At 37.4% G+C, this 22,320-nt stretch overlaps 1 protein-coding gene across 1 annotated transcript in view; it reads right to left on the bottom strand.

Annotated features, from left to right (window-relative positions):
• GAPVD1 (GTPase activating protein and VPS9 domains 1) overlaps nucleotides 1–22,320 on the bottom strand; it is a 68,300-nt gene continuing 45,980 nt past the window's right edge. Inside the window, 12 exon segments of the mRNA XM_043982031.1 lie at nucleotides 1–5,095; nucleotides 8,071–8,235; nucleotides 8,237–8,269; nucleotides 10,313–10,385; nucleotides 12,228–12,441; nucleotides 13,345–13,531; nucleotide 15,054; nucleotides 15,108–15,141; nucleotides 15,144–15,266; nucleotides 17,364–17,445; nucleotides 17,447–17,474; nucleotides 20,484–20,613. Of these exon segments, the coding sequence (XP_043837966.1) occupies nucleotides 4,955–5,095; nucleotides 8,071–8,235; nucleotides 8,237–8,269; nucleotides 10,313–10,385; nucleotides 12,228–12,441; nucleotides 13,345–13,531; nucleotide 15,054; nucleotides 15,108–15,141; nucleotides 15,144–15,266; nucleotides 17,364–17,445; nucleotides 17,447–17,474; nucleotides 20,484–20,613 (1,211 nt within the window). The 3' untranslated portion in view covers nucleotides 1–4,954.

The following is a 22,320-nucleotide window of genomic DNA, read 5'->3' on the forward strand; positions in this document are numbered from 1 at the left end:
TTATGGAAAAGATAAGTATGAATTCATAAAGAAGAGCAGTAACATTTATAAATCAAAAGGGATTTTCAACAATGCTCATAAGACAAACTACATATGATGATGGAAACAAAATCCAGGGAGTTAAACTGCTCTCCTTTTTTTAATCAGTTTTACAGAATGATATAATACATTAATAATCACATTAGAGACAAGACGAGTTTCCTGTAGGTATACAAGATTGTGCAAGCTCATTAATTTCGACTTATAGAAAGGCTTTACCAGTTTCAAAGAGGAGAGGCAGTACAAAGCTTTTCAATACAGGAGAAGCACACCATAGATACACAACACAGAATAGTTCAGCAGAGATGAAGTCTAAAGCCTCACAGGCTCAGCCATACTGACTGTTGTTGGCTAGATACAAAACACCCTCTGTCTGAAGTCCAATTTCCTATTTGGCTGCTGCCAGGAATGTCCAGTCACATCATTGGCCACACCTCTTCTCTCTACTTGACCACATAACTCTTCTTTGATTTCATTTACATGCAGCTTTCCAAAGAGGAGCAAAGCTCTTCTTGACTGAGGACCCACTTCTGGTATTGTTTACATTCTATAATATATTCAGTTATCATTAGTCTGGCAAAGAACTCCCAAGCATTTTGGCATTCAACATTTTTCCAAACAACACCGACTGTCAATCTTTAAATTTAAAAAAAAAAGAAGAAAAGGGGAAAAAACACCTTCAGCTAAGAAGATTGTTTTTGAAACTCTATTCTTTTAAAATTATGGCAGGTACATTCAGAATTCTTCAGAATAATCTTGTTTGAATAAAAAAAACTAAAAAATAGGGCAGATACACTTTCCCTCAAAAAAAAAAAGGCGGGAGCAGAGAGAAAGAAACATTTAAACATCATTTTAAAATATTATACAGCATATTAAGAGGAACAGCTCTAACAATGGGACTCCTGTTGGGCTCTGATAACCCTATAGCTCTCAGGCAGTTCTGAGAAGAGCATCAATGCTGGGAGGCCATCCACTCAAGCTTACATAGGGCAGGAGAACACAGAAAAGACCAACAAAGACATCTCCCTGAGCCAATTCTGTGGGCTGACTGGTCAGTTCTCTGGGTCAATTCCTTAGGTTGACTGGTCAATACAAATATCCACAACTAAGAAGAGATGTCAACCTTAACAAATGCAAGTAACCCAAGATTTCTTGGAGTACCCAGGGTGGTTCATGAAGGACTCTAACCCTGAACCTAGCTTTCACATCATATTGCTTGGTTCTCCTGGTCGATTTGGTCTACAACCAGAAACCACAATAAATTCCCTTTTTTTTTTTTTTTTAAAAAAGAACACCTCAGGGTCTAGTATTTTTAATACCTAGCCATCTTATTAGACAGAAAGCTTATTCCTAGTAAGAGCCACTACCAGTTTATCAAGTAATCAGGTAAACGCTGCCTACTCTTTCTCCTTTCACCTTTACTATTTTAAGCATTTCACTGACCTTTATTTGGCCAAAAAAAACAAAAACCCAACATCTAATGACATTCTAAACAGGTTTATAGCTCCCAAAATTCTGCTCCTGTAGCTTGACTCTTGTAGCAAAAGTCTTTGCTGTTGTTGTTGTTTGGGGAGTAGGGTCGGGGTGAAGGGGCATCCTTTTAGCTTCTTGTTGGGTTTTTTTTTCTTTTTGGTTTAGATAGTTTTTGTTTGTGTTTCTGTTGTGCAATCACAAGAGAAAAAACAAAATGAAATCATCTTCCTAGAGATATATAATATGAAGAGTATTTAAAAGTTACATCAGGACATCTATGAGTCTGAAAATTCCTTAGAAAGCCTAATTCTTTAACTATTGAACAATGTTTATATAAATGGCTTTCAATATTCAGGGGTTTTTTTTAGAGAGAAAAAAATTAGGAAACAGATGAACAGATCTTGTTGAAATTCTGATGAAAACCAGAGGCAGTAAACTCATTTTACAGAAGGGTTGGGAGAAACTAAAAATCTTTAACTATGTTTCTTCTACTCAATTCTCAGAAGTAGCAAATAAGGAAAATTAGTTTTCTTCTCTTTTCAATTGGGAAAAAATTAGACCTATAAAAGGAGCCTAGAAATTATATTGACCAACCCCCTCATTTTACAGATGAAGAAACTAAAGCCTAGTGAGAAATTACTTGCCTTAAGTCCCACAGCTGCTAAACATAATCGTCAGGATTTAAACACCAGTCTTCTAATTCCCAATCTGATGCTCTCTCTACCATGTTAATTGTGTAAGACTCCAAGGTGAACCAGTGTCCAACTTAACACCCATTGTGAACTCATTCAGCATGAAAAGCAAGAGGTCCTATACTCCTTTATAATGCTCCATTTTAAGTTATTGGAGGAAAGCTCAGTGCAAATCTTCAAAGAATATTCTATTACCTTGAAAAAGCAAAGTCAAACCCATACTTCTCCCCTTCCCTCAAAATACACACACACACACACACACACACACACACACACATACACACACACTCACACTCTCATGCTTAAATATCAATAAAATAACAAATCCTAACACTGAACACAGCTGGGTTATTGTTGATGCTGAAATAAGTCTTGCCTTTGAAGTTTCTCAGCATGAACATGAAAACCGTCTCTTGAATAAGCTTTATTCTGTTAATTTGCCAAAAGCCTCCACTGTCAGGCCTAAGAGTACAGCCATCATCTCTATCACAAATGAAAAAAGAATGTATAGCCATAGAAACCGAACTTCCATGGTGTTCTTACTATGGGCTCAAGCATTTGCGTAACTACAGGTAGGCAGCACTAAATAAGGCAAATTCTACTGCTACCAGCACTTTAACACTCCAGTCAAGGTTATAAAGAGATGAAACCCTTACCCCACCCTCCACCCCCCTCTCCAAAACAATAACTCTATGTAAGTTCATTTCTGAATCTTATAATTTTCACATTGATGACATAGAATAGAATTTAACAGTCACTGGGGGGAGGGAACAGCCAGTGCACTAGGAAACAAATATCTCTTGTTAAATGATCAAAATTAAATTGCAGTACAATTGGCTCCAAATTTTAAAATACCAATGGAAATAAGCTGACCAGTTGAATCTCAAAAATCTTATACAAATGTTTGGGTTTTTGTTGTTTTTTTGGTAATGGAATACACAACAGACTTTGACCTACAATAACAAAGGCAACCGTGATAGGCACAGCCTAGGAAACAGTACACAAGTTTGTATTTTGTTGATTTTTTTTTAAAAACTTAAATGAAGGATGAAAGTTTAGCAGTATTAGTTTAATGTGTTCACTCATTAAAAACAAACACCTAATTCTACACCTACTTCTATATAATTTGATATTTTCAAGTAAATGAATGGAAAAGGGTGGAATAAAATTTTAAAAACCTCTAATTTTCCCTCAGTGTTTTATAAATGCTAAACAGCAGATCCTATAGAAAAAAAACTTACTGTGTCTTTCCTTGCCCACAAGAGGCTAGCTATCACATCCTTACCCAACTACCAGCAATAAAAATACTTTGGGGAGTGGGACTATTAGCATTAAGAAGCTGACTCAGTTCTCCATTATGTAAAAGAACCACTTTTCTATACTGAGAAATAATAAAAAGGTACAAAATAAAACCAGCCAGTGATCACTTATATACAAGACATGTGCTTAATGCTATCAAGCGCCTGCTTGGTCAACTTCTCAGGCACCAAGGAAAATCTGTCAGTTTAGTTATTTAAATGAAAAGAAATCCATATTTTGTTAGAAGGAGAAAATAACAGAAATCTGCCCAAATACCCTGACATGGTGCCTATTTATGAATATAGATGTATGTATATATATATATATATTATATATATACACACATATAAAATATATATATATATTTATAAGAACAGTATGATTTGTTAAAATATTTTATGACTAGTAAAACCTGCACCACTAGAGCAGACAATACAAAGAACACTTAGTAAAAAACGCCATCACTGAATCCCCTGGCGTATGCATTCAATGTGAATAATCAATCAAAACATATATTACAATTTAAGGTTCATAAGGAGCTCTGTCTGGGTTTGTACAGTATACACAATATTTCAGAAGAAAAATATTACAATAAGGTATCTGATATTTTACTATTCCTTTCTATAGTCAGTGCTTCTCTCTAGACACAGTCCATCTCTTTCATATGCAGCTCCCAAAAACCTCCATCGTGAAAGATCCCAAAATATACACTTGCCATCGGCTGTAGCACTGCACGCATCAAACTCCTGGAAAGTTCAATAAACCGCATTGTATTTAAATAAATATTTATGGTTTTTTGTTTTAAGCTCAGCTTAAGTTCTTTTGAGGAAACCATATCACAACAGGGTTATGGCACAACCTACTGTCAAGACACAGAAGTTCCTTGTTTATGAAAGAGTATGAAGATGTCCATAGTACAACAAATATAAATATATATATTATATTTACATTTCCTTCTCAGCTTCTCAATTTAGGTATAGAGATTTAGAGATAATGCCACTAATGTTTCAACTATTATAAACCTTCGGGTTCAGTGGGTGCTTTCTTACCAATACTAGGTATCTTAAAAGAGGTGACCTGGTCTTTTTTTTTTTTTTTTAAAGAAAAGGAAAGCATGGCTATCCATGAATGGTGACCTAGGAATTTTCCCAGGAGGTTTTTATATTCCAAAACACCTGAAAAATGTGGTCCCTTGTTGTAGCTCTAGCCTCTACTTAGATTGGGGAGAACAAAATATGCAACCCAGAAACAGGAATGGGGGGGGGGGAAACAAAGAAAAGAAAATCTGCTAGTTAACTCATTAATCTGTTTAGTAAAGATCTGGTTGAAAATGCCTCAACTCTGTACAATATACAAGGACAATCTTCAGCCTGCTAAGCAGCTGGTGAATATCACTTAAGAGATTCTTCTCCCCTAAGCAGTCTGCCTGCCCTGGCAGGCTTCAGAGTAGGTCACTTCCGGTCATCAATGGTTTTAATGAATTCAACTGCTGCTGTGAATTGCATCCACCAATATGATTCTTCTCCAGACAGACAGCTAGCATAAAAGCTACTGATATATTGAACAGTAGACAGTAAACAGGGTGGGTTTGCCTGAAGGAAAAACAAGAAATACAAATTAATCTAATGATCAACTGACATTTCTTTAGCACTTTAAGGATCATAACATGCTTTATGACAGAATCATTTTGTGAGGGAGGTAGACTATGTATTATTTATTCCCAGCCAAGGACCCCTGCAGATGGTTGTTTTTCTTTCTATTCAGGCAACCAGGTAATGCAGTGGATAGAGTGCCAGACCTGGAATCAGGAAGACCTCAGTTCAAATCTAACTTTGTTAGCTGTGTGACCTCGGGCAAGTTACTTAACCTCTGACTGCCTTAATTTCTTCATCTGTAAAATGGAGATAAGAATACTACCTAACCTCCCAGGCCTGTTGTGAGGACCAAATGAGATAATAATTTTAAAGTACATAGCACAATGCTGGACACACGGTAAGCACTATATGAAATTACCTATTATTATAATTATTATGTTGTTATTATTATTGATGTTATTAAACAGAATCCAGATGGATTTTTTTTCTCTGTTAAATATAAAGTCTTCCACATCATTAAAAAAATCAACTTCAGAAATGTAAGATGAGACAGGTGTGGCTAGAGTGAAGTTCAGGTGGAAAAGACAAAGAGGATGTAATGCACACTGTCAGATGAGGTCACTTTACTAAGTATTTCTGTTGGATTTTTTTGCTGTTACACAGAAGGGTTAAATCTGAAAGGCTCCTACTCCCTGCCCTCCTCAGAAACTATCATGGTGCAAAGACAAAAGGTATAAAAACATTTTTTAAAGACAATCTGGGGGTTTTACTGGATTACAAGCTCTATCACCTATATCAAGCTGGTGTGACTGGCCAAAATCCAAGAAAGCTAATGGTGCCTTAACCTCCTTTAAAAGAGGCACAGTGACTAGCACAGAACTAAGGAGGTGACAGTCTTCTTCTACTCTGCTCCAGTCAAGTCATATAGCGAGTTCTCTATTAAGATCAGGGTTATTTCAGGAAGGACACCAGTAAATTATAGTTTTAGGAAGACGGTAATCACAATAGTGAAGGGTCTTATGATCACACCTCATGAGAATCAGTTGAAGAAAACTGTACTGTTGAGTCTGGAAAAAAGAAAACTTAGGGAGAACACAAGTAGGAAAAAAGTGGAAGGTGCAAAAAGGAGAATGTGGGGTTGATGAAAAGCTTCTTAACTATTAACACTACATGGAATGGGTCACCTCAAGAGTACCTTCCCTCACTCGAAGTCCTCAAGCCATGCTGGATGACCACTTGGGGCCTTGAATAATGGGGATATTTTTCAAGTATGGTTTGGAATGGCTAACCTGAGGTCCCTTATAGCTTTGAAATTCTGGGCTCCCCATCTCCTCTCCAAAATTAGATGGCTCCACCTTAGTTCACTGGCAATTATGTGCCCTGTATACAATAAAAAGGGGATTCCCTTCCTAGGCCCAGTAGTAAGCTATACTCACTTCTCTGTATTTAGACCAAACGAAGGAGTTATCTTCTAATTCTTCCCACTCATATAGTTCAGATTCATAAAAGAAAAAAAATCCCTTTATCCTCCCCCATCCCTCCCTACCCAAAATAAATTAAGGAAAGCATCAGTGTACCACAGAACCTATCTAATACCTACTCTCAGAAAAGGAAAGCTTTTTATTCCAGGCTAAACATTTAGGTTGTTACAAATTTTTAAAAAGGAGTCAGTAAGAATGTTACCAAGTTGTACCTTAGACATTTATTTAAAAGTTATTCTAAAATATCATTGAAACACTTGATTACTACATTAAATTCTATTGGTTTAATAGGACTTTTAATAAATAAGTTATAAAAAATTCATATGTGTAAATTTAGAGGGAAATTAACACTAAAAGGTCCAGGTGCATAAAATGATGCAAAAAATATGTATAATTTTATTTCGATATAGAAATTTTCACCTTATCTATTTGCCAACATGGATTTAAAAAAGGATAAAATCAATTGACACAACTTGGTTCTTTAAAGTATTCTTAAATTCTGATTCTTATGGTGTTAAGCAGTCAAAACAAAGTCTAAACCATAGAGTTTGTACAACATTACCATAGCATGTGCCAATATCACCACTGGCATAATTAAATACCAGATGGTTTTTTCTAAAAGAAAAGTACATAAACATTCTGAAACATGAAAAATGTAAAAATCAAAATGACAGCAAACATTATAATTATCTATGCCCTAGAGTTTAAAATAACAAATAATTACATTCCTAAAATGAGTAAGAGGTGAAAGATTTAATAAATTCAATATAATGCATGGCAAGTAGCTCAAAATGATACTCATGCATGTGAATTAACAAAGGCAACAATAGTTAAATAAGCATTATATGTTTATGTATAGAGTCACACTTTTAGAAAGAAAGAATGCTTAGTCAGGAGTCTAGGCTTCCCATCCTTTTTTCTGAAAGCTCTTACTTGTCATCTAACTTCTGTTTAATAACAGACCTCAAGGACACAATCTCAGTAAACAAGGGGCAAAATGTCTCTGAAACTTAGAAATGTGGACTATTTTTTACTATCATCATATAGATCAAATGACAATCCAAGGAGATAATGCACATATTACTTTGTAAATATCAGATTTTTATCTTCATATGCATCCTTCCTATTACCCAGCTTTTGTTACGTAAGATACCCACTAAGCTACTATTGTATTTAACAAACAGTAATTGAGTGGCCTTAATATAAAAGATATCATCGGTGACACAAAGACCAGAAAAGGACTCAAGTTAATCACATAGTGAGAGTGAAAGAAAACATATAGCTTAATGCCACTACACAGGTATCCTCAGGATACTGAAAGACCTAGAGGAACGCTGCAGGGCATTAGGTGGCTCCTCAAAGGAGGACTTATAGAAAGATGGAGGACAAAAATTACACTGAAAAGGAAGGCAAGGAGGGGCTATGACTTGTATCAGTAATGTCACCAATGAGAACCCCAAATCTACGGAAGCATATAAGTAGTTGGCTCACCTTTATCAAAACAAACACCAGAACAGGAACAAAATCATCTGCTCCAGGGACTGAATCCTCATTGGCCAGACTCAGCAGGTTCATAATTGTGGAGCACATTCTCAGGATGCACTGAACTTTGTCCCTGGGGGTTTTATAAGCACTTATTGTACGAATTTCAGATTGTTGCAGATGGCCAGGGGGCCTCCCGAAGATAGACCTAAAGGGGAGAAGAGAAGCACATTCTGATACAGCAGCCTAAACCACCACCAATAGCCAATGGAAGACTATAGTGTATAAATATGCACTTTCCACATTAGTAACTCTTAACAAGTACAGAAGAATAAATTTCTCATTGGCCAGAGCAAAATGAATTTGCTTTTACAAACATAAAGGTGTTTCTATGGAAATTAGCTTTTAACGCACACCTGGTGACAGAATGTGAAATTTGAAAGAAATCTCAAAGATGACCTAGTTAAAGTGCATTAAGTCCTTCCTGAAGTAAGTAAGAACCTTCCTACAACACCTCCCCAGCCCGCTCACTGGTGGTCAGCACATGTAATTCATTCTCTCCCACAGCAGTCCATTCCACTTGAGGACAGCTCTAATTTGGGGAAAGTTGTCATTACCTTCAATTACAACCTGCCTCTATGAAACTCATTACAATTATTCCTATTCATGCCCCATGGCATCAAGAAAAACAGATTTTTATCCCCCTTCCACATAATAACCTATAAATACAGCTATCATGTTCATAAGTTTAGCCTTTTCCAAGCTAATTTGTTGTTGATATTGTTGAGTTGTTTCAATCATGTCCAACTCTTCATGACCTAATTTGGGGTTTTCTTGGAAAAGATACTGGAGTGGTTTGCCATTTCATTTTGCAGTTCATTTTACAGATGAAGAAACTGAGGCAAACAGGGTTAAGTGACTTGCCAGGATCACACAACTGGTAAGTGTCTGAGGACGGATTTGAACTCAGGTTTTCCCGACTCCAGTCCCAGCCCTCTAATCCACTGCACTACCTAGCTGCCCACCAAGCTAAACTAATCTTTAAAAACTTGCTAAGTCCTTTCTTCTCCAAGCTCAACTTCCCTAATTCCTATAACCAGTCCCCATAGAGCTTGGTTTTCCATCCCTTCATCATCACTCTCAGAAGTAATTAGAGTAGTTCTGAACAATCCTCACACAGTCCAATCCTTGAGGCCAATCCTTAAAGTATTTCCAACCAGCAAGGCCTAAGAGCATAGTATCTGAGAGCCTGAGGTTACCCACAAGCCACAGAGAGGTATCCAAGGAAGGCATCAGTGGAGGTATGTGTCCATAAATAATACAAGTATAGATGGCTCTGAACCTGAGGAACTAGCTTCAAGGAACTAGCTTCCTTTTGCCAACAGACTGGAACTTATCCCATTTTGGAGAGGGGAATCAAAATGTATTTAAACAAGCTACTGGCCAAAGTTACTAAATCACAAACATGTAAGTGCCATCTCTCAAAAAGGGGACATCTAAGTTCTCAATCCAAGTTTTCCACTCAAATATCCTTATCATCTCTTTAATACTGTATTATTTCGGGGGCAGCTAGGTGGTACAGTGAATAAAGCACCAGCCCTGGATTCAGGAGGAACTGAGTTCAAATCCGACCTCAGACACTTGACACTTAGTAGCTGTGTGATCCTGGGCAAGTCACTTAACCCTCATTGCCCTGCCCAAAAACAAAAACAACAATAAAAAACAGAACACATAACTATCTGGAATTATTTTCTGTACTTCTTTTTATGATAAAGATAAATGACAATATGTCAGGGAATTAACAAAAAAAAAAAAAACTTTCAGGTTATGTCACTAACTTTATCTGCTCTCCTATAAAATGATAACAGGAACCCCAGAACTACCTTACATATTTAAACACCAATAAGGTATCTTATTCTTATTTTACAGATGAAAAAAGGGACTCTAAGAAGTTAAGTGACTTGCTCAAGTAAATGGTACCAAAGTCAGGACTTAAACTGTTTTTTGACAGCAACTTTTTCCACCAGACCACATTGTTTTAATCTATATCCAAGGTATTATCTGATGTGATCTGGTGCTCAGAACAACTACTCTAAGGTACAATAGGGTCTTGAAACCTAATAAGCAATTTGAAAAATTAAATAATAGTAGCACTAGAGGACTTTGAATATTAATTATTTGAAAAACCGGTCAACAACCTTTACTAACCCCCAACCACTATGGATAAATGGGATTTGTTGCATTATATTACATCAGGTATCTGAAGTGCTTTATGATTTGCAGTCACTACTTTAGACAATCTCTGGATATGTTCATGAAGAACCCTAAAAACAACAAAAAATATTTCAATAGTTTTAACTCATTTCTTCAGGTTTATACACATCTTAGATATGAATTAGAAATGATAGGAGTTGCTTTAAATTTTTATCTTCCAAAGATATTTAAAATACAGGATAAAAGCAAGTATACAAAGTGCCTGGAGTATACTGAGATTCATTTACAGATGGAACAATATTATCATTACTATTACTATAAATAGCAATATCCTTGTCAATAATGTAATATAGAATGGATAATAATGGCCCAACTATTCTGGAAAGCAATTCGAAATTATGCTGGAAAAGTGACTAAAATATCCATATGTTTTGACCAAGAGATTCACTACTAGGAATATAACTACCTCTCAGGAAATGAAAGACAGAAAGAAAATACACCAAAATGTTCACAATGTCATCTTTTGTGATATCAAAAAACTGGAAACAAAGGAGGTACATACTGACTGGAAAGTGGAACAAATAGGGACATATATTTAAAAGGAACATGACTGTGCTACAAGAAATGACAAATATGGGGGGCAGCTAGGTGGTGCAGTGGATAGAGCACCAGCCCTGGAGTCAGGAGGACCTGAGTTCAAATCCAGCCTCAGACACTTAACACTTACTAGCTGTGTGACTCTGGGCAAGTCACTTAACCCCAACTGCCTCACCCAAAAAAAAAAAAAAAAGACAAATATGAAGAATACAGAAAAGCATGAGAAGACATAAGAACTGATGAATAGTGAAGAAAGCAGAGGTAGGAAAACAATAAACACAATGACAACAATATAAATAAAATGAAGAAAACCTCTAAACTAAACAGTTTGCAGCAATGAACAACAAGCTTGGCCCTAGAAAAATGATGAACAAGTATACCTCCCTGCTTTCACTCTAGACATGGCAGACTCTTAATGTAGAATGTAGTTTATACTGTCAGTCATGGTTGATGTGTTGACTAATTTTACTGAACTGGTTTTTTTTTCCCTCTCTCTTTTAATCTTTGTTACAAAGAATGGCTCACTAAGTAGGTAAGGGGGAAGGAATACATTCAGACATAATATATTCAAAAACAAAAGACCAATAAAAAGAACATTTTAAAGCCTTTAAAGCACTCTAAAAAATAAATAATAATGGCTTGTATCACAATTATGGTTACAAGGTATTCTAAACAAATTATATCATCTGATCTTCAGATCAACTTCCAATCAACTCTGTGTAGTGTAAATATTTTTAGAAGCATTACATTATGCCTTTTTTCTTCAAAAGACAAGATAGGGCGGCTAGGTGGCGCAGTGGATAAAGCAATGGCCCTGGATTCAGGAGTACCTGAGTTCAAATCCAGCCTCAGACATTTGACACTTACTAGCTGTGTGACCCTGGGCAAGTCACTTAACACCCATTGCCCCGCCAAAAAAAAAAAAGACAAGACAAGATAAATACTATATATGTTGGCCAGCCTGCTTTGAGTCTGATTTAGATGGTACAATAATAATTATTCTCACTCTCTTAGCAAGTCAGAATTTGCAAAGTATTTACCTCACAACAGGCTTGTGAGGCAGGTAGGGTAAGAATTATTATCCCCAGTTTACAAATGAGGAAACTGAGGCTCAAGAGAGGTGAAATGAATTGTCCCTGACTTATAAAGAGTAGAACCAGTGTTCAAATTGTCAATTGATGATAATGACCCAACTATTATGGAAAGCAATTTGAAGTTATGCTAGAAAAGTGGACTAAATATCCATCTAGTGCCACAATGACCATTTGATTTTTCTCTCCCAATTTTCCATAAAGATAACCAGCTGCTTTCTAGATAGGCCAGCAAACATAGGCACAGAACAATATATCACTTACTGGTCACGGAGAATGTCTCCATCTTGGTTAGGATAGAAGGCAAGCTTGAAAATTCGGTTCATCACACTTCGTTCAATTGCCATCTGAGCATCTTGGAGCTGTTCCTCACTAGCATTTTGCCAGATGACATCCTGAGCCATGGCACCATATAAAAACTGCAGGAAATCTTCTACCTGAGCTGTCTTATCATCAGCTGCTGTGAGCTTCTGAAAATCTTCAATGCAAAACAACCCACAAAGTGGAAATTAGGGAGGGAGGGAGGGGAGGAAGCTAACTCTGGCTATGATCCCAGCTACCAGCTAAAATAGAAATCAGACTCTCTTGTTCCAGGTTTCTGTGTTTTCCTGATTTTAAGAATAATTACAATGAAGGTGATGAGAGAAGGACCAAAAGGTAAGTATAGAAAAACTTAAAGATGCTAGGGTACAGACTCTCTTGCTCAGAAATCTTTAGTAGCACCTAATGCCTAAAAGGTAAAATATCAACTCCTTGGACTGGCATTCAAGGTCTTTTAAATTCTGGCTCTAAACTACCTGTCTAGCCTTCTCTGACTCTACATTTTGGCCAAACTGAACTATCTGTTCCCCTATTTCCTTCTCTACTCTCCTGCTTGCCTATGTTTTATCCTCAACATTTCCCCTGCTTGATACCTCTTTAGTACCATCTATTATTGCAATATTTCCCTTCCTTCAAAGACACAGCTCAGGTGCCAAGTCTATCATAAAGACTAATACAATGCCCCACCTTCCAGTTAAAAATAATCATTTCCCTTCAAATTTTCTTAAAGCACTTCAGGTTACTTGGCCATTATAACATTCGACTTTTTTTCATTCTATTTGAGTGTATCTATTTCCTCTATTAAGGGGGATGATGGGCAGGAATGATGTTGCTAATAATAGTAATATGCTTGAGGGCATAGAAGATGTTGCTAATAATATTTATATATTTCTAATAGCACTTGGGTGGTTAAGACATCTTTACTGAACTGAATTCAAGTTTGCATGAAGCCCTAGCTCACAGAGCCAGAAGCATCAAGACTGGGATAAGAATCCTAGGTCCATGCAATCTGTCAGCAAATAGAACCAAAAATCTCAAACTCAAATCCAAAGTCAGTTACCCTGAATGAATTCCCGAATCTTCTTCTCTTTGCTCTCCAGCAATAATCTCACACAAACTGTGGTAAAATACCGGTTGGCCACCTCTTTGTCTCGCAAAACCCTCTGCAACAGCCTTTCCAGGTGGGCCTGTGTGGTCTGTAGCCCTTGGCGACAACGGGTGAGGTAAGCAATATATGGGCCCTTTTCCTAAAAGGAGAAAAGCTTTGAAAAAACACCAGGTATGGACAACTAGCACAACAAATAAAATCTCTTTCAGGACAAAGATTTTCTTTTCACAAAGAAGTTGTTTTCTAGGCCTTTGGTCATAAACCAATAGGCCAACAGGCCAACCATTCTTCTTGAACAATACACAGAGATCATCAAAGCAGAAGGATCTTAAAGAGCCAAAGGGATGATGAAGAAAGGTGGGAAAGAGAAGATGATTTCTGCCTTTATATATCTGAAGGGCTTTCATAGGGACAAACTTCCTATCAATTAGAACAGACCAAAAGCAAAATGAGATCTACCAGAAGGTAGTAAGTTTCTAATGATCAGAAATCATCAAACAAGAGACTATAAAGAAGATTCCTGGCTTTGGCTAAGGGTTGAACTAGATATGATTTCCCTCTAACCTGAGATTCTATGATTCTATGAATTTACAGAATCAGAAATCAGTCATAAGACCTGAATTCAAGGCAGCTTTGTCACCAACTAGTTGTGGGACCTTCAGAAAATTACTTCTCTTTGCTTCAGTTTCTCCATTTGTAACATAAGGGGGTTGGATTAGATGATCTCTATGGTTCTAAATTCTACTATTCTGTGAGATGATTAAAAATCAGGCCAGAAAGGTGAAGTGACTTGCCTCAAGTCACACAGCAAGAAAGCAGAAGAGCTAGGAAGAAAATCAGATGTGATTCAGCCCAGTCCTCTTTCTGCAGGTTATATGGCCTGAGTCAAGCCTTGTTGTCTCGAATAGCAGTGAAGAATATCACGAACCCCCCACATTGAGACTGACTCTTTAAATATCAAATCCTTTTTAAGACCCTTCTCTCTACACTATAGCTCATATCCTACAAAAAGGAGACAACAGAAAGTCAATCTAAATGAACCCAGAGTGATTCCACAGCTAGTAATGTTACTATAGCTCTGGGTTACTACTTTGGCCAAAGTGGAGGAAATCTACCCCCCACCCCCACCCCCATAATCTCTTTTCCATACCAAAGCCCTCACATCCTCTATCATTATTGTTTCTAACAATAACTCACATTTCAGGCCAACAAAGAACTCCCTTCACATTCCATACCTATTTTAAAATGAGAAGCCTGGCATTCAGTCAGAAAAATGATTTGTCTAGTCTCCTATTTATACATTTAGGAACCAGGATTCAAACTCCGGTCTGCAAATTCAGTGATATGACAACTAATACAATACAACCTTTGTTGTGAGCAAAAGTAGACTCACATGTGAATAGCAAATTTTTTTTAAATAAAGGGAGAAATGATACCTCTATTCCAGCAATGTTACTGTCCCTCAAACATCACCTTAAAGGAAGATATCTCCCAGGCCAGCTGCTGCCCCAACCAAGCACATCTCTCCATAATGCCTTACTACAATACTAACAAAAGTATCATTTCTCCACGAATCAGGTCTACCAATTCTTTCCATATCAATGCTAAATCCTACCACCTTCATTCACTTCTAAAAGATTCAACAAGAGAAACACACACACACTCACACACAGAGCTGAAAATCTGTTATTAAAAATAAATGAGGGATAAAGTACCGGTAGTCCTCTGCAATAGATGCCAGCAATTTCGACAAGTTCTATTATCAAAGCGTCCCACGCAGCGAATTGTTTCTTGAAGTTGAGCCATTAAGTTCTTGTCTTGTAAATTAATTGCTTCAGCTATCTGAACTTTTAGGAAGCATACAATCTCATTGTCTAATAATTAAAAAAAAAAAAGCAATTTACACTATTGTCATGTGTTTCCATGAGTTTACATAAGACAAGAATATCTAACACAGCCACTGCATTTGGAATTCCAGAGCAATAACAAATCTGCTCTATCACAATGCACACACTGCCTCCCTAGACCCACCCCTTCTCCATGCCTTAGTAAGAAGTCATATTGAGTTGCAGTGGCCAAAAAAATTCATCATTACAGTAAAACCCTCTATTAAAGAACCTCTATGCATTTATCTAGGCGTGAGACTCTGACAAAGACAGGGTTCATTGCCAGGCCCATGTACAAAGGTTGTGCTGAAATTGGAGTCAGGAAAACTTGAGTTCAAATCTAGCCTCAAACAATTACCAGCTGTGTGATCCTGGACAAGGGTAACCTGCCTCATCTATAAAATGGAAATAATAATAGCACCTACTTCCCAGGGCTACAGTGAAGCTAAAATGAGATAATATTGGTAGAGTGCCTTGCAAATCATAAAGCACTATATAGGGGGCTACTAGGGTAGATAAGCACCTGCCCGGATTCAGGAGGACCTGAGTTCAAATCCTTAACCTCATGCCCCCGCCCCCAAAAAGGGGAGGAGTTTTAAAATAAAACACTATATAAATGCCAGCTTTATTATATAAATGCTAGCTGTACTCCTGTGGCATAGCATTTAACAGAAGCTAAAGTCACTTGCAACCCATGATGAGTTATCAAAGTAGAGTTTTTAAAGAAATGCTTCTCATGTTATGCATAATTAGTACAATCACATGATTAAAACCTCCTCAAATGCTCATTATGACATACACTGGGCTCTTGAAGACTACAGTATCAAATCAAACCTCTAGAAGGTTCCACCAAGCTAGAAAATATTCAAGTATAGGTCAGATGACTGGCTACATGCCTGTATCTGAGGACTAAACTAGTTAACTGAGAAGAGAAAGGAAAAAGTGATCAAGTTTAGCCATAATACTTGATAAATTTTTCCATCAATGTATATTTATTATTTTCCAGTCACAAAACTCACCAAAGTAATCTACTGAGACATGAAGGACCATGCCATCTTTTTTCAGCAGAGTGGTACACACCTAAAATCAAAGATGCTCAGACTTTTTAATATAAACAATTCAGGAACATAGGAGTTAACTGGGTTTTTGTGGGTAAGATGGAGAATCTAATCACTGTATATAACATACTGTTCCTCGGGGAAAAAACATACACTGTATCCAAACCATCAATTTACAAATTCACTTTGGAACAAACTTATTTACGAGTGGGGAATTCTATTTATGGTAGTATATTTATTTCCACCACTTTATTACAGAAATATTAGCTATCTTTCTTCGTGAACATGTCCTGGACATGTTCACTAGACTGGAAGCTCCTGGAAAATGGAAATCTAATATTAATTCATCTTAGCATTATTTAGCACTTGACACAATTATCCATGATGGAATTATCCATGCTTCAAAGACAAAAGAACTTTGATTATATCAGCACTGGGAACTCACTCTTCCACTGTAACATAGATACTAATCCTACTTTTTTTGGAGTTACTTGTATATAATAAAATAACTAACATTATATAATGCTTCTTTCCTAGGCACTGTGCTGAGCACTTTACAATTATTATCACATTTGATGCACACATCAGCACTGGGAGGTATGGTTGCTATTATTATTTCCATTTTACAGATGAGGAAACTGAAACAACAAAGGCTAAGTGACTTGCCCTGGGGTCACATGGCTAGGAAGTATCTGAAGCCAGGTATGAAGTCAGGTCTTCCTGACTCCAAGTCTAGCTTTCTATTCACTGCACCATCCAGTTACCCCAGTAATCCATTTTCTGGTGAACCTTCTCAAGTTTAAATGAACTGTTCCTTAGCTAAGAGAGAACCTGTTATTGGAATCATACTTGAAGCATGCCAGAGCTTATGTTCTGTACTGGCTAGCCTTAGAGACTTAAAGGTCACTTCTGTACCAACATGAGACATCAGAGTAGGTTCCTTAGTGGAGAGGAATCATTCATAAATTGTGTTGCTATAACTATATAACTGGAAAAATATCATTACCACTGATCAAGCAGTACCTACCTTCTGGGTCTGTATGGTCTTGCAGACCATTCCTTGTTGAATGAGTCAGCACTGGGAAAGCAACAGAATCTGCTGAGCAAAGCTGCAAGCCTCAGTTTCTTTTTAGCATCCCTGGAAGGAAATAAAAATACAGGACGACTGGTTTCATTACTCAGGGACATGAGCCCTTTTATTATAATTCACTGCACAAATAAAAAGCTGAGATGATGTCTCTCTCTCAATTCAGAACTGGACAGCTAGATCAAAGAGTACATATTAATGTTCGATATCAACATAGCAGGAGGCTTATTCCAGTTGCAAACCTGTGCTGGATCTTTCCTATGGAACATTTTTATCAGTGACCTTACATAAAGGCAAAGATGGCCTGCTCGACCAATATGGAGATGAAGCAAAGAAAACAGACTAGGTGACATTGGAAGGATCCAACAAGAACCTGACATGCCAAAGTTCTGAGCTGAAATTTATATATGATCTAATTTGAACAGGGAACAAGGATTGCACATAAATACAAAAATTAGCTTTACAAGGACAAGATAAGGAAGGCATGGCTAGACAATAGTTTTGAATAAGATCTAGGGGTTTTATCAGACTGTAAGCTGGCAGCCCAAAAAAAGCTAATGCTTTTTTTGAGTGCCATAATGATGATAATAGGAATAAAAGATTCTGACATACTCTGCCCTCATCAGATAGTATCTAAAGCACTGCACCATGTTCTTGATACAACAGGTATCAAGAACGGCATTTTTAAGTCACAAAATGTCCAGAGAAGGCCAAGTAGGATAGTGAAGGACCTTGACTATGATGTCATAAAAGGATAGACTGAAAGAACTGGGAATAGTTACCCTAGAGAAGAACAGACTCAGTTGGAACATGATAGTTATATTCAGCTATTTGACAATTGTTTTAAAGCCTCTGAAGAGCTGTCATGTGAAAGAAGGAATTAGACTTGTTCATTGGCCCCAGAAGACAGAACTAGGTGCAATGGGTGGTAGCTGCAAAGAAGCAGATTTAGGCTAGATGTCAGGAAGAAGCTCCTGACAACAATCACTTGTCCAAAAGTGGAATGGCCTGTCTTATGAGGAGATGGGATCTCTCTCCCTGAAGGTCATCAAGCAGAGCTGGATGATGACTTGTTAGTGGGTGTTATAGTAAAGATTTCTTCTGTGTTGTGAAGTTGGACTAGATGACTGCTCTGGCCCCTCCTAATTCTCAAATTTTGTGAAAGAGATCTTAACTGTGAAAAACTTTCAAAATAGTTCTGATTAAAGGAACCCTTAGTTACTGGGGCATCAATCGGGAGGAAATAACACTGATGTGGAGACAGGATAAAACAATTTTTTTCCAATACGTGTACAGCTAGCCATTCATTTTTCAAAGGCTTTTCCTTCCAAAATCATGATCACTAAGAGAGGAAAAAATACCCCCTGTGCCCTCAAATCCTTAAGAATTTCTAGAAATTTATTCCAGGTTTCTTCTGATTACATCATTGTTTTCCATGTTAATCAGTGTTAGTGGGTAATGACTGGTAGATTGAGAATTCTTGACAGGACCTGGTCCCATCTTGAATAAATACTCAAGTGAATACACTTGTCATTTTGTCATAATAGGCAAGCACATGCCTGAATCTATAAAACTATAAAGAATTCTTCAAATAAATGATACATCTTCCTCCTACTTGAGTGCAGTAACAAGATGCTCTTCATTAGTCAACCCTTGGCACAAAGAAGATGCGTCTTCACAAAGTCCAAAATCACTTTCCATGAGAAGATCTGGCATCATCCCTAAGAACCTCATATTTTCCAATATGAGGAAAGCAGGATATGGTAGAAAAAACACTGGATTTGGAGTCAAAAGATCTGTATACATAAGTCCCGCACAAGTTGCAAAAACACGCATGCTAGTTGGATTAAGCTGGAAGTCACCGACTACAACTCTTGCCAGTGATATGGAGGACTACAAGCCTTATCATCTGCCCTACCATTGCCAGCTGAAGGTCCTCTGGGGGCCTTATCATACTGGCCCGACACTATTATCCTCCAGGCATAGCCATCTGACCTTGCTAAAATGCCCTAAGGACTCCTGGGCCTTACCATCTACCTCACTGCTAACCTGTTAGGACTTCTGGGTCTTTCCATGAGCCCTGTAACTGAACTCTTTTATATGCTGTCTCGAACAATAGGAGTGTGCATTCTTCAAAAGCAAAGACTGCCTCAAATTTTGTATTTCAATTAATCAATAAACTTTTATTAAGCACCTGCTATGCTAAACACAATTTCTTTCCCCAGAACTTTACACAATATTTGAAATCTAGTGGGTCCCTAATAAATGCCTTTTAGTCCATTCATCTACTAGCTATGCAAGTCAAATCACTTTATCTCACTGAGATAATACAACATTTATATAGGACTTAGTATGTGCCAGGCACTGTGCTAATAAGTACTTTACAATAATAATTTCATCTGATCCTCACAACAATCCTGGGAGGGAGGTGCTATTATTATCTCCATTTTGGTTTTTTGTTGTTGTTGGGGGTTTTTTGGTGAGGCAATTGGGGTTAAGTGACTTGCCCAGGGTCACACAGCTAGTAAGTGTTAAGTGTCTGAGGCTGGATTTGAACTCAGGTCCTCCTGACTCCAGGGCTGGTGCTCTATCCACTGCACCACCTAGCTGTCCCTTATCTCCATTTTACAGATGAGGAAACTGCGGCAAACAGAGGTTAAGTGACCTCCCCACAGTCACAGAGCTAGTAAGTATCTGAGGTTGGATTTCAAATGGGCTCTTTCTGACCCCCTGCCTGGAGCTCTATGTACTGCACCATCTAGCTGTCTCATAACAATTCTTCCTCCAAGTTTTTTCCTCGTCTTTAACAAACAAATAAACTAAGGGTTTGATTTTGAATTCTGCTACATTTACCATTATCCTATTTTTGTATTACAGTTATTGGTGTATATAACCCATCCCTATCACTAGACTGCGTGTCAAGAGAGCTGAATGTGTGTATTATGGAAACTTTGTTTCTCACAACACCAAAGTAAATAGTAACTGAACAAACGAATGAACAAAATGACTGCAATGTTGGCTGGTAGAAAGCCCAAGTGTAGCCCCCAAGGTCCCACATACCTGTAAGAGAAAGGGGAGTCCTGTGGGGGGGCCGCCTGGCTGGCCGAGTCTGGAAGGTCATCAGCGGAGATATTCTGCAGGGCTTCATCACGAGGAGAGTCATGTATACTTTCACCATCCCCCATAACTTCTAAACAAAACCCATTCCCCAAAAAGCACAACCCCATTAGTTTTAGAGGGGCTAAAGAGTCAAGAGTTTTCAAATGAAATTGTGATTTGAATTAATATATTTCTTTGAGAAAATCACTATGGAAACTGCATTCCTCTATTACAGAAGAAAACATCACATATTAAAACTCTTTTATTTTAAGATTGCCAACTATCTGGATAAATCACCAGCCCTGGATTCAGGAGGACCTGAGTTCAAATCCAACCTCATACAATTGACACTTACTAGCTGTGTGACCCTGGGCAAGCCACTTAACCCTCATTACCCCACAAAAAATAAAAAAGATTGACAACTATCCCTAAATTCAGTTCTACTGGATTAAGGTCCAGGAAGGCAGTCTATGTCTTATCTAAATTGTGCACACTTTTCTGAACATAAGAAGTGCTTAAAGCATACTGGCTAAATTACTGTTTGAAAGATTGCTAACACTAATGAAGTCTTGAAATTCTGTATTAATACTTGACATTTCCTAGCATGTTAAAGTTATAAATGCTTTATATATAAAAAATTGTTTTTAATGCTTTATATACATTATGTCTCTTATCTGATTGCCACAACCACTCTGTAAGTAGGTGGAAGAAATACTATTACAGAATGACAGGGTTGCTAAGTGACAAAGCACAAAATGACCTTAATTAAGTCAATGCCCCAGAACCACAGAACTACCACTGGCCTACAAGGCTTTCTGGCTTGTCAAATACAACTCCTTCACTTCAAAGATGAGTAAAGTGAGGTTCCATGGAGATTAAGGGACTTACTTGCCTAAGGTCACAAAGATAACAATTGTCAGAACTGAGACCAGAGCCTGGACCTCTTGACTCTATTACCTTCTTCACTGCACCACACTCCTGCCCTTAATGTGTGTCAGGAGGAGAGATCATAGACATCAAAGACATATTCCTTTAACTTTTCCTAAAATTCAACTGACACATTTCAATCTAAGTTCAATAGATTGTTTTAAGAGGCTTATGTAGGACATGCAGCATAACCCTCCCTTGGTGTGACACAAAGCCCATACTAGCCAAATGGGTTAGACTAAGTGATCTTTAAGGTCTTATAAACTTCTAAAGCTATGATTCTATAAGATCATCTCTAAAAAGATTTTTAAAAATCAATTGCAACTTCCATAAGAACCAGCCATCTGGACACATAAATATCCAGGTTGAGGCAAGAGGATATTATAAATTCAATTTTTAATTTAAGAAAAGGTAATTTCTATTTTTAAAAATAAAGACATAATTTCCCACTTTTTTTCCTCTTCTCTAGAACAGGGGTTCCCTAACCTTTATAACGAGTACCTTTCTTTTAACATCAAAAAATTTCATGGCACTCTCTTAAACAGTTGTACTATTTATTAGTACACATTTATTGAGAATATACATTGGGTTTTTTTGTTTTTGTTTTTTAGTGAGGCAACTGGGGTTAAGTGACTTGCCCAGGGTCACACAGCTAGTAAGTGTTAAGTGTCTGAGGCCGGATTTGAACTCAGGTACTCCTGACTCCAGGGCCGGTGCTCTATCCACTGCGCCACCTAGCTGCCCCGAGAATATACATTGTGATAATGGACTGTGGATGTGGTAACACTTTGAAATAATTTGTATTTTATAATTCGTAAAAGCACCTAAGCACATTTTAAATTGTGATTATATATTCAAAACATTTGGTCTA

Source organism: Dromiciops gliroides, chromosome 2 (assembly GCF_019393635.1).
Source record: "Dromiciops gliroides isolate mDroGli1 chromosome 2, mDroGli1.pri, whole genome shotgun sequence".
Lineage (NCBI taxonomy): Eukaryota > Metazoa > Chordata > Mammalia > Microbiotheria > Microbiotheriidae > Dromiciops > Dromiciops gliroides.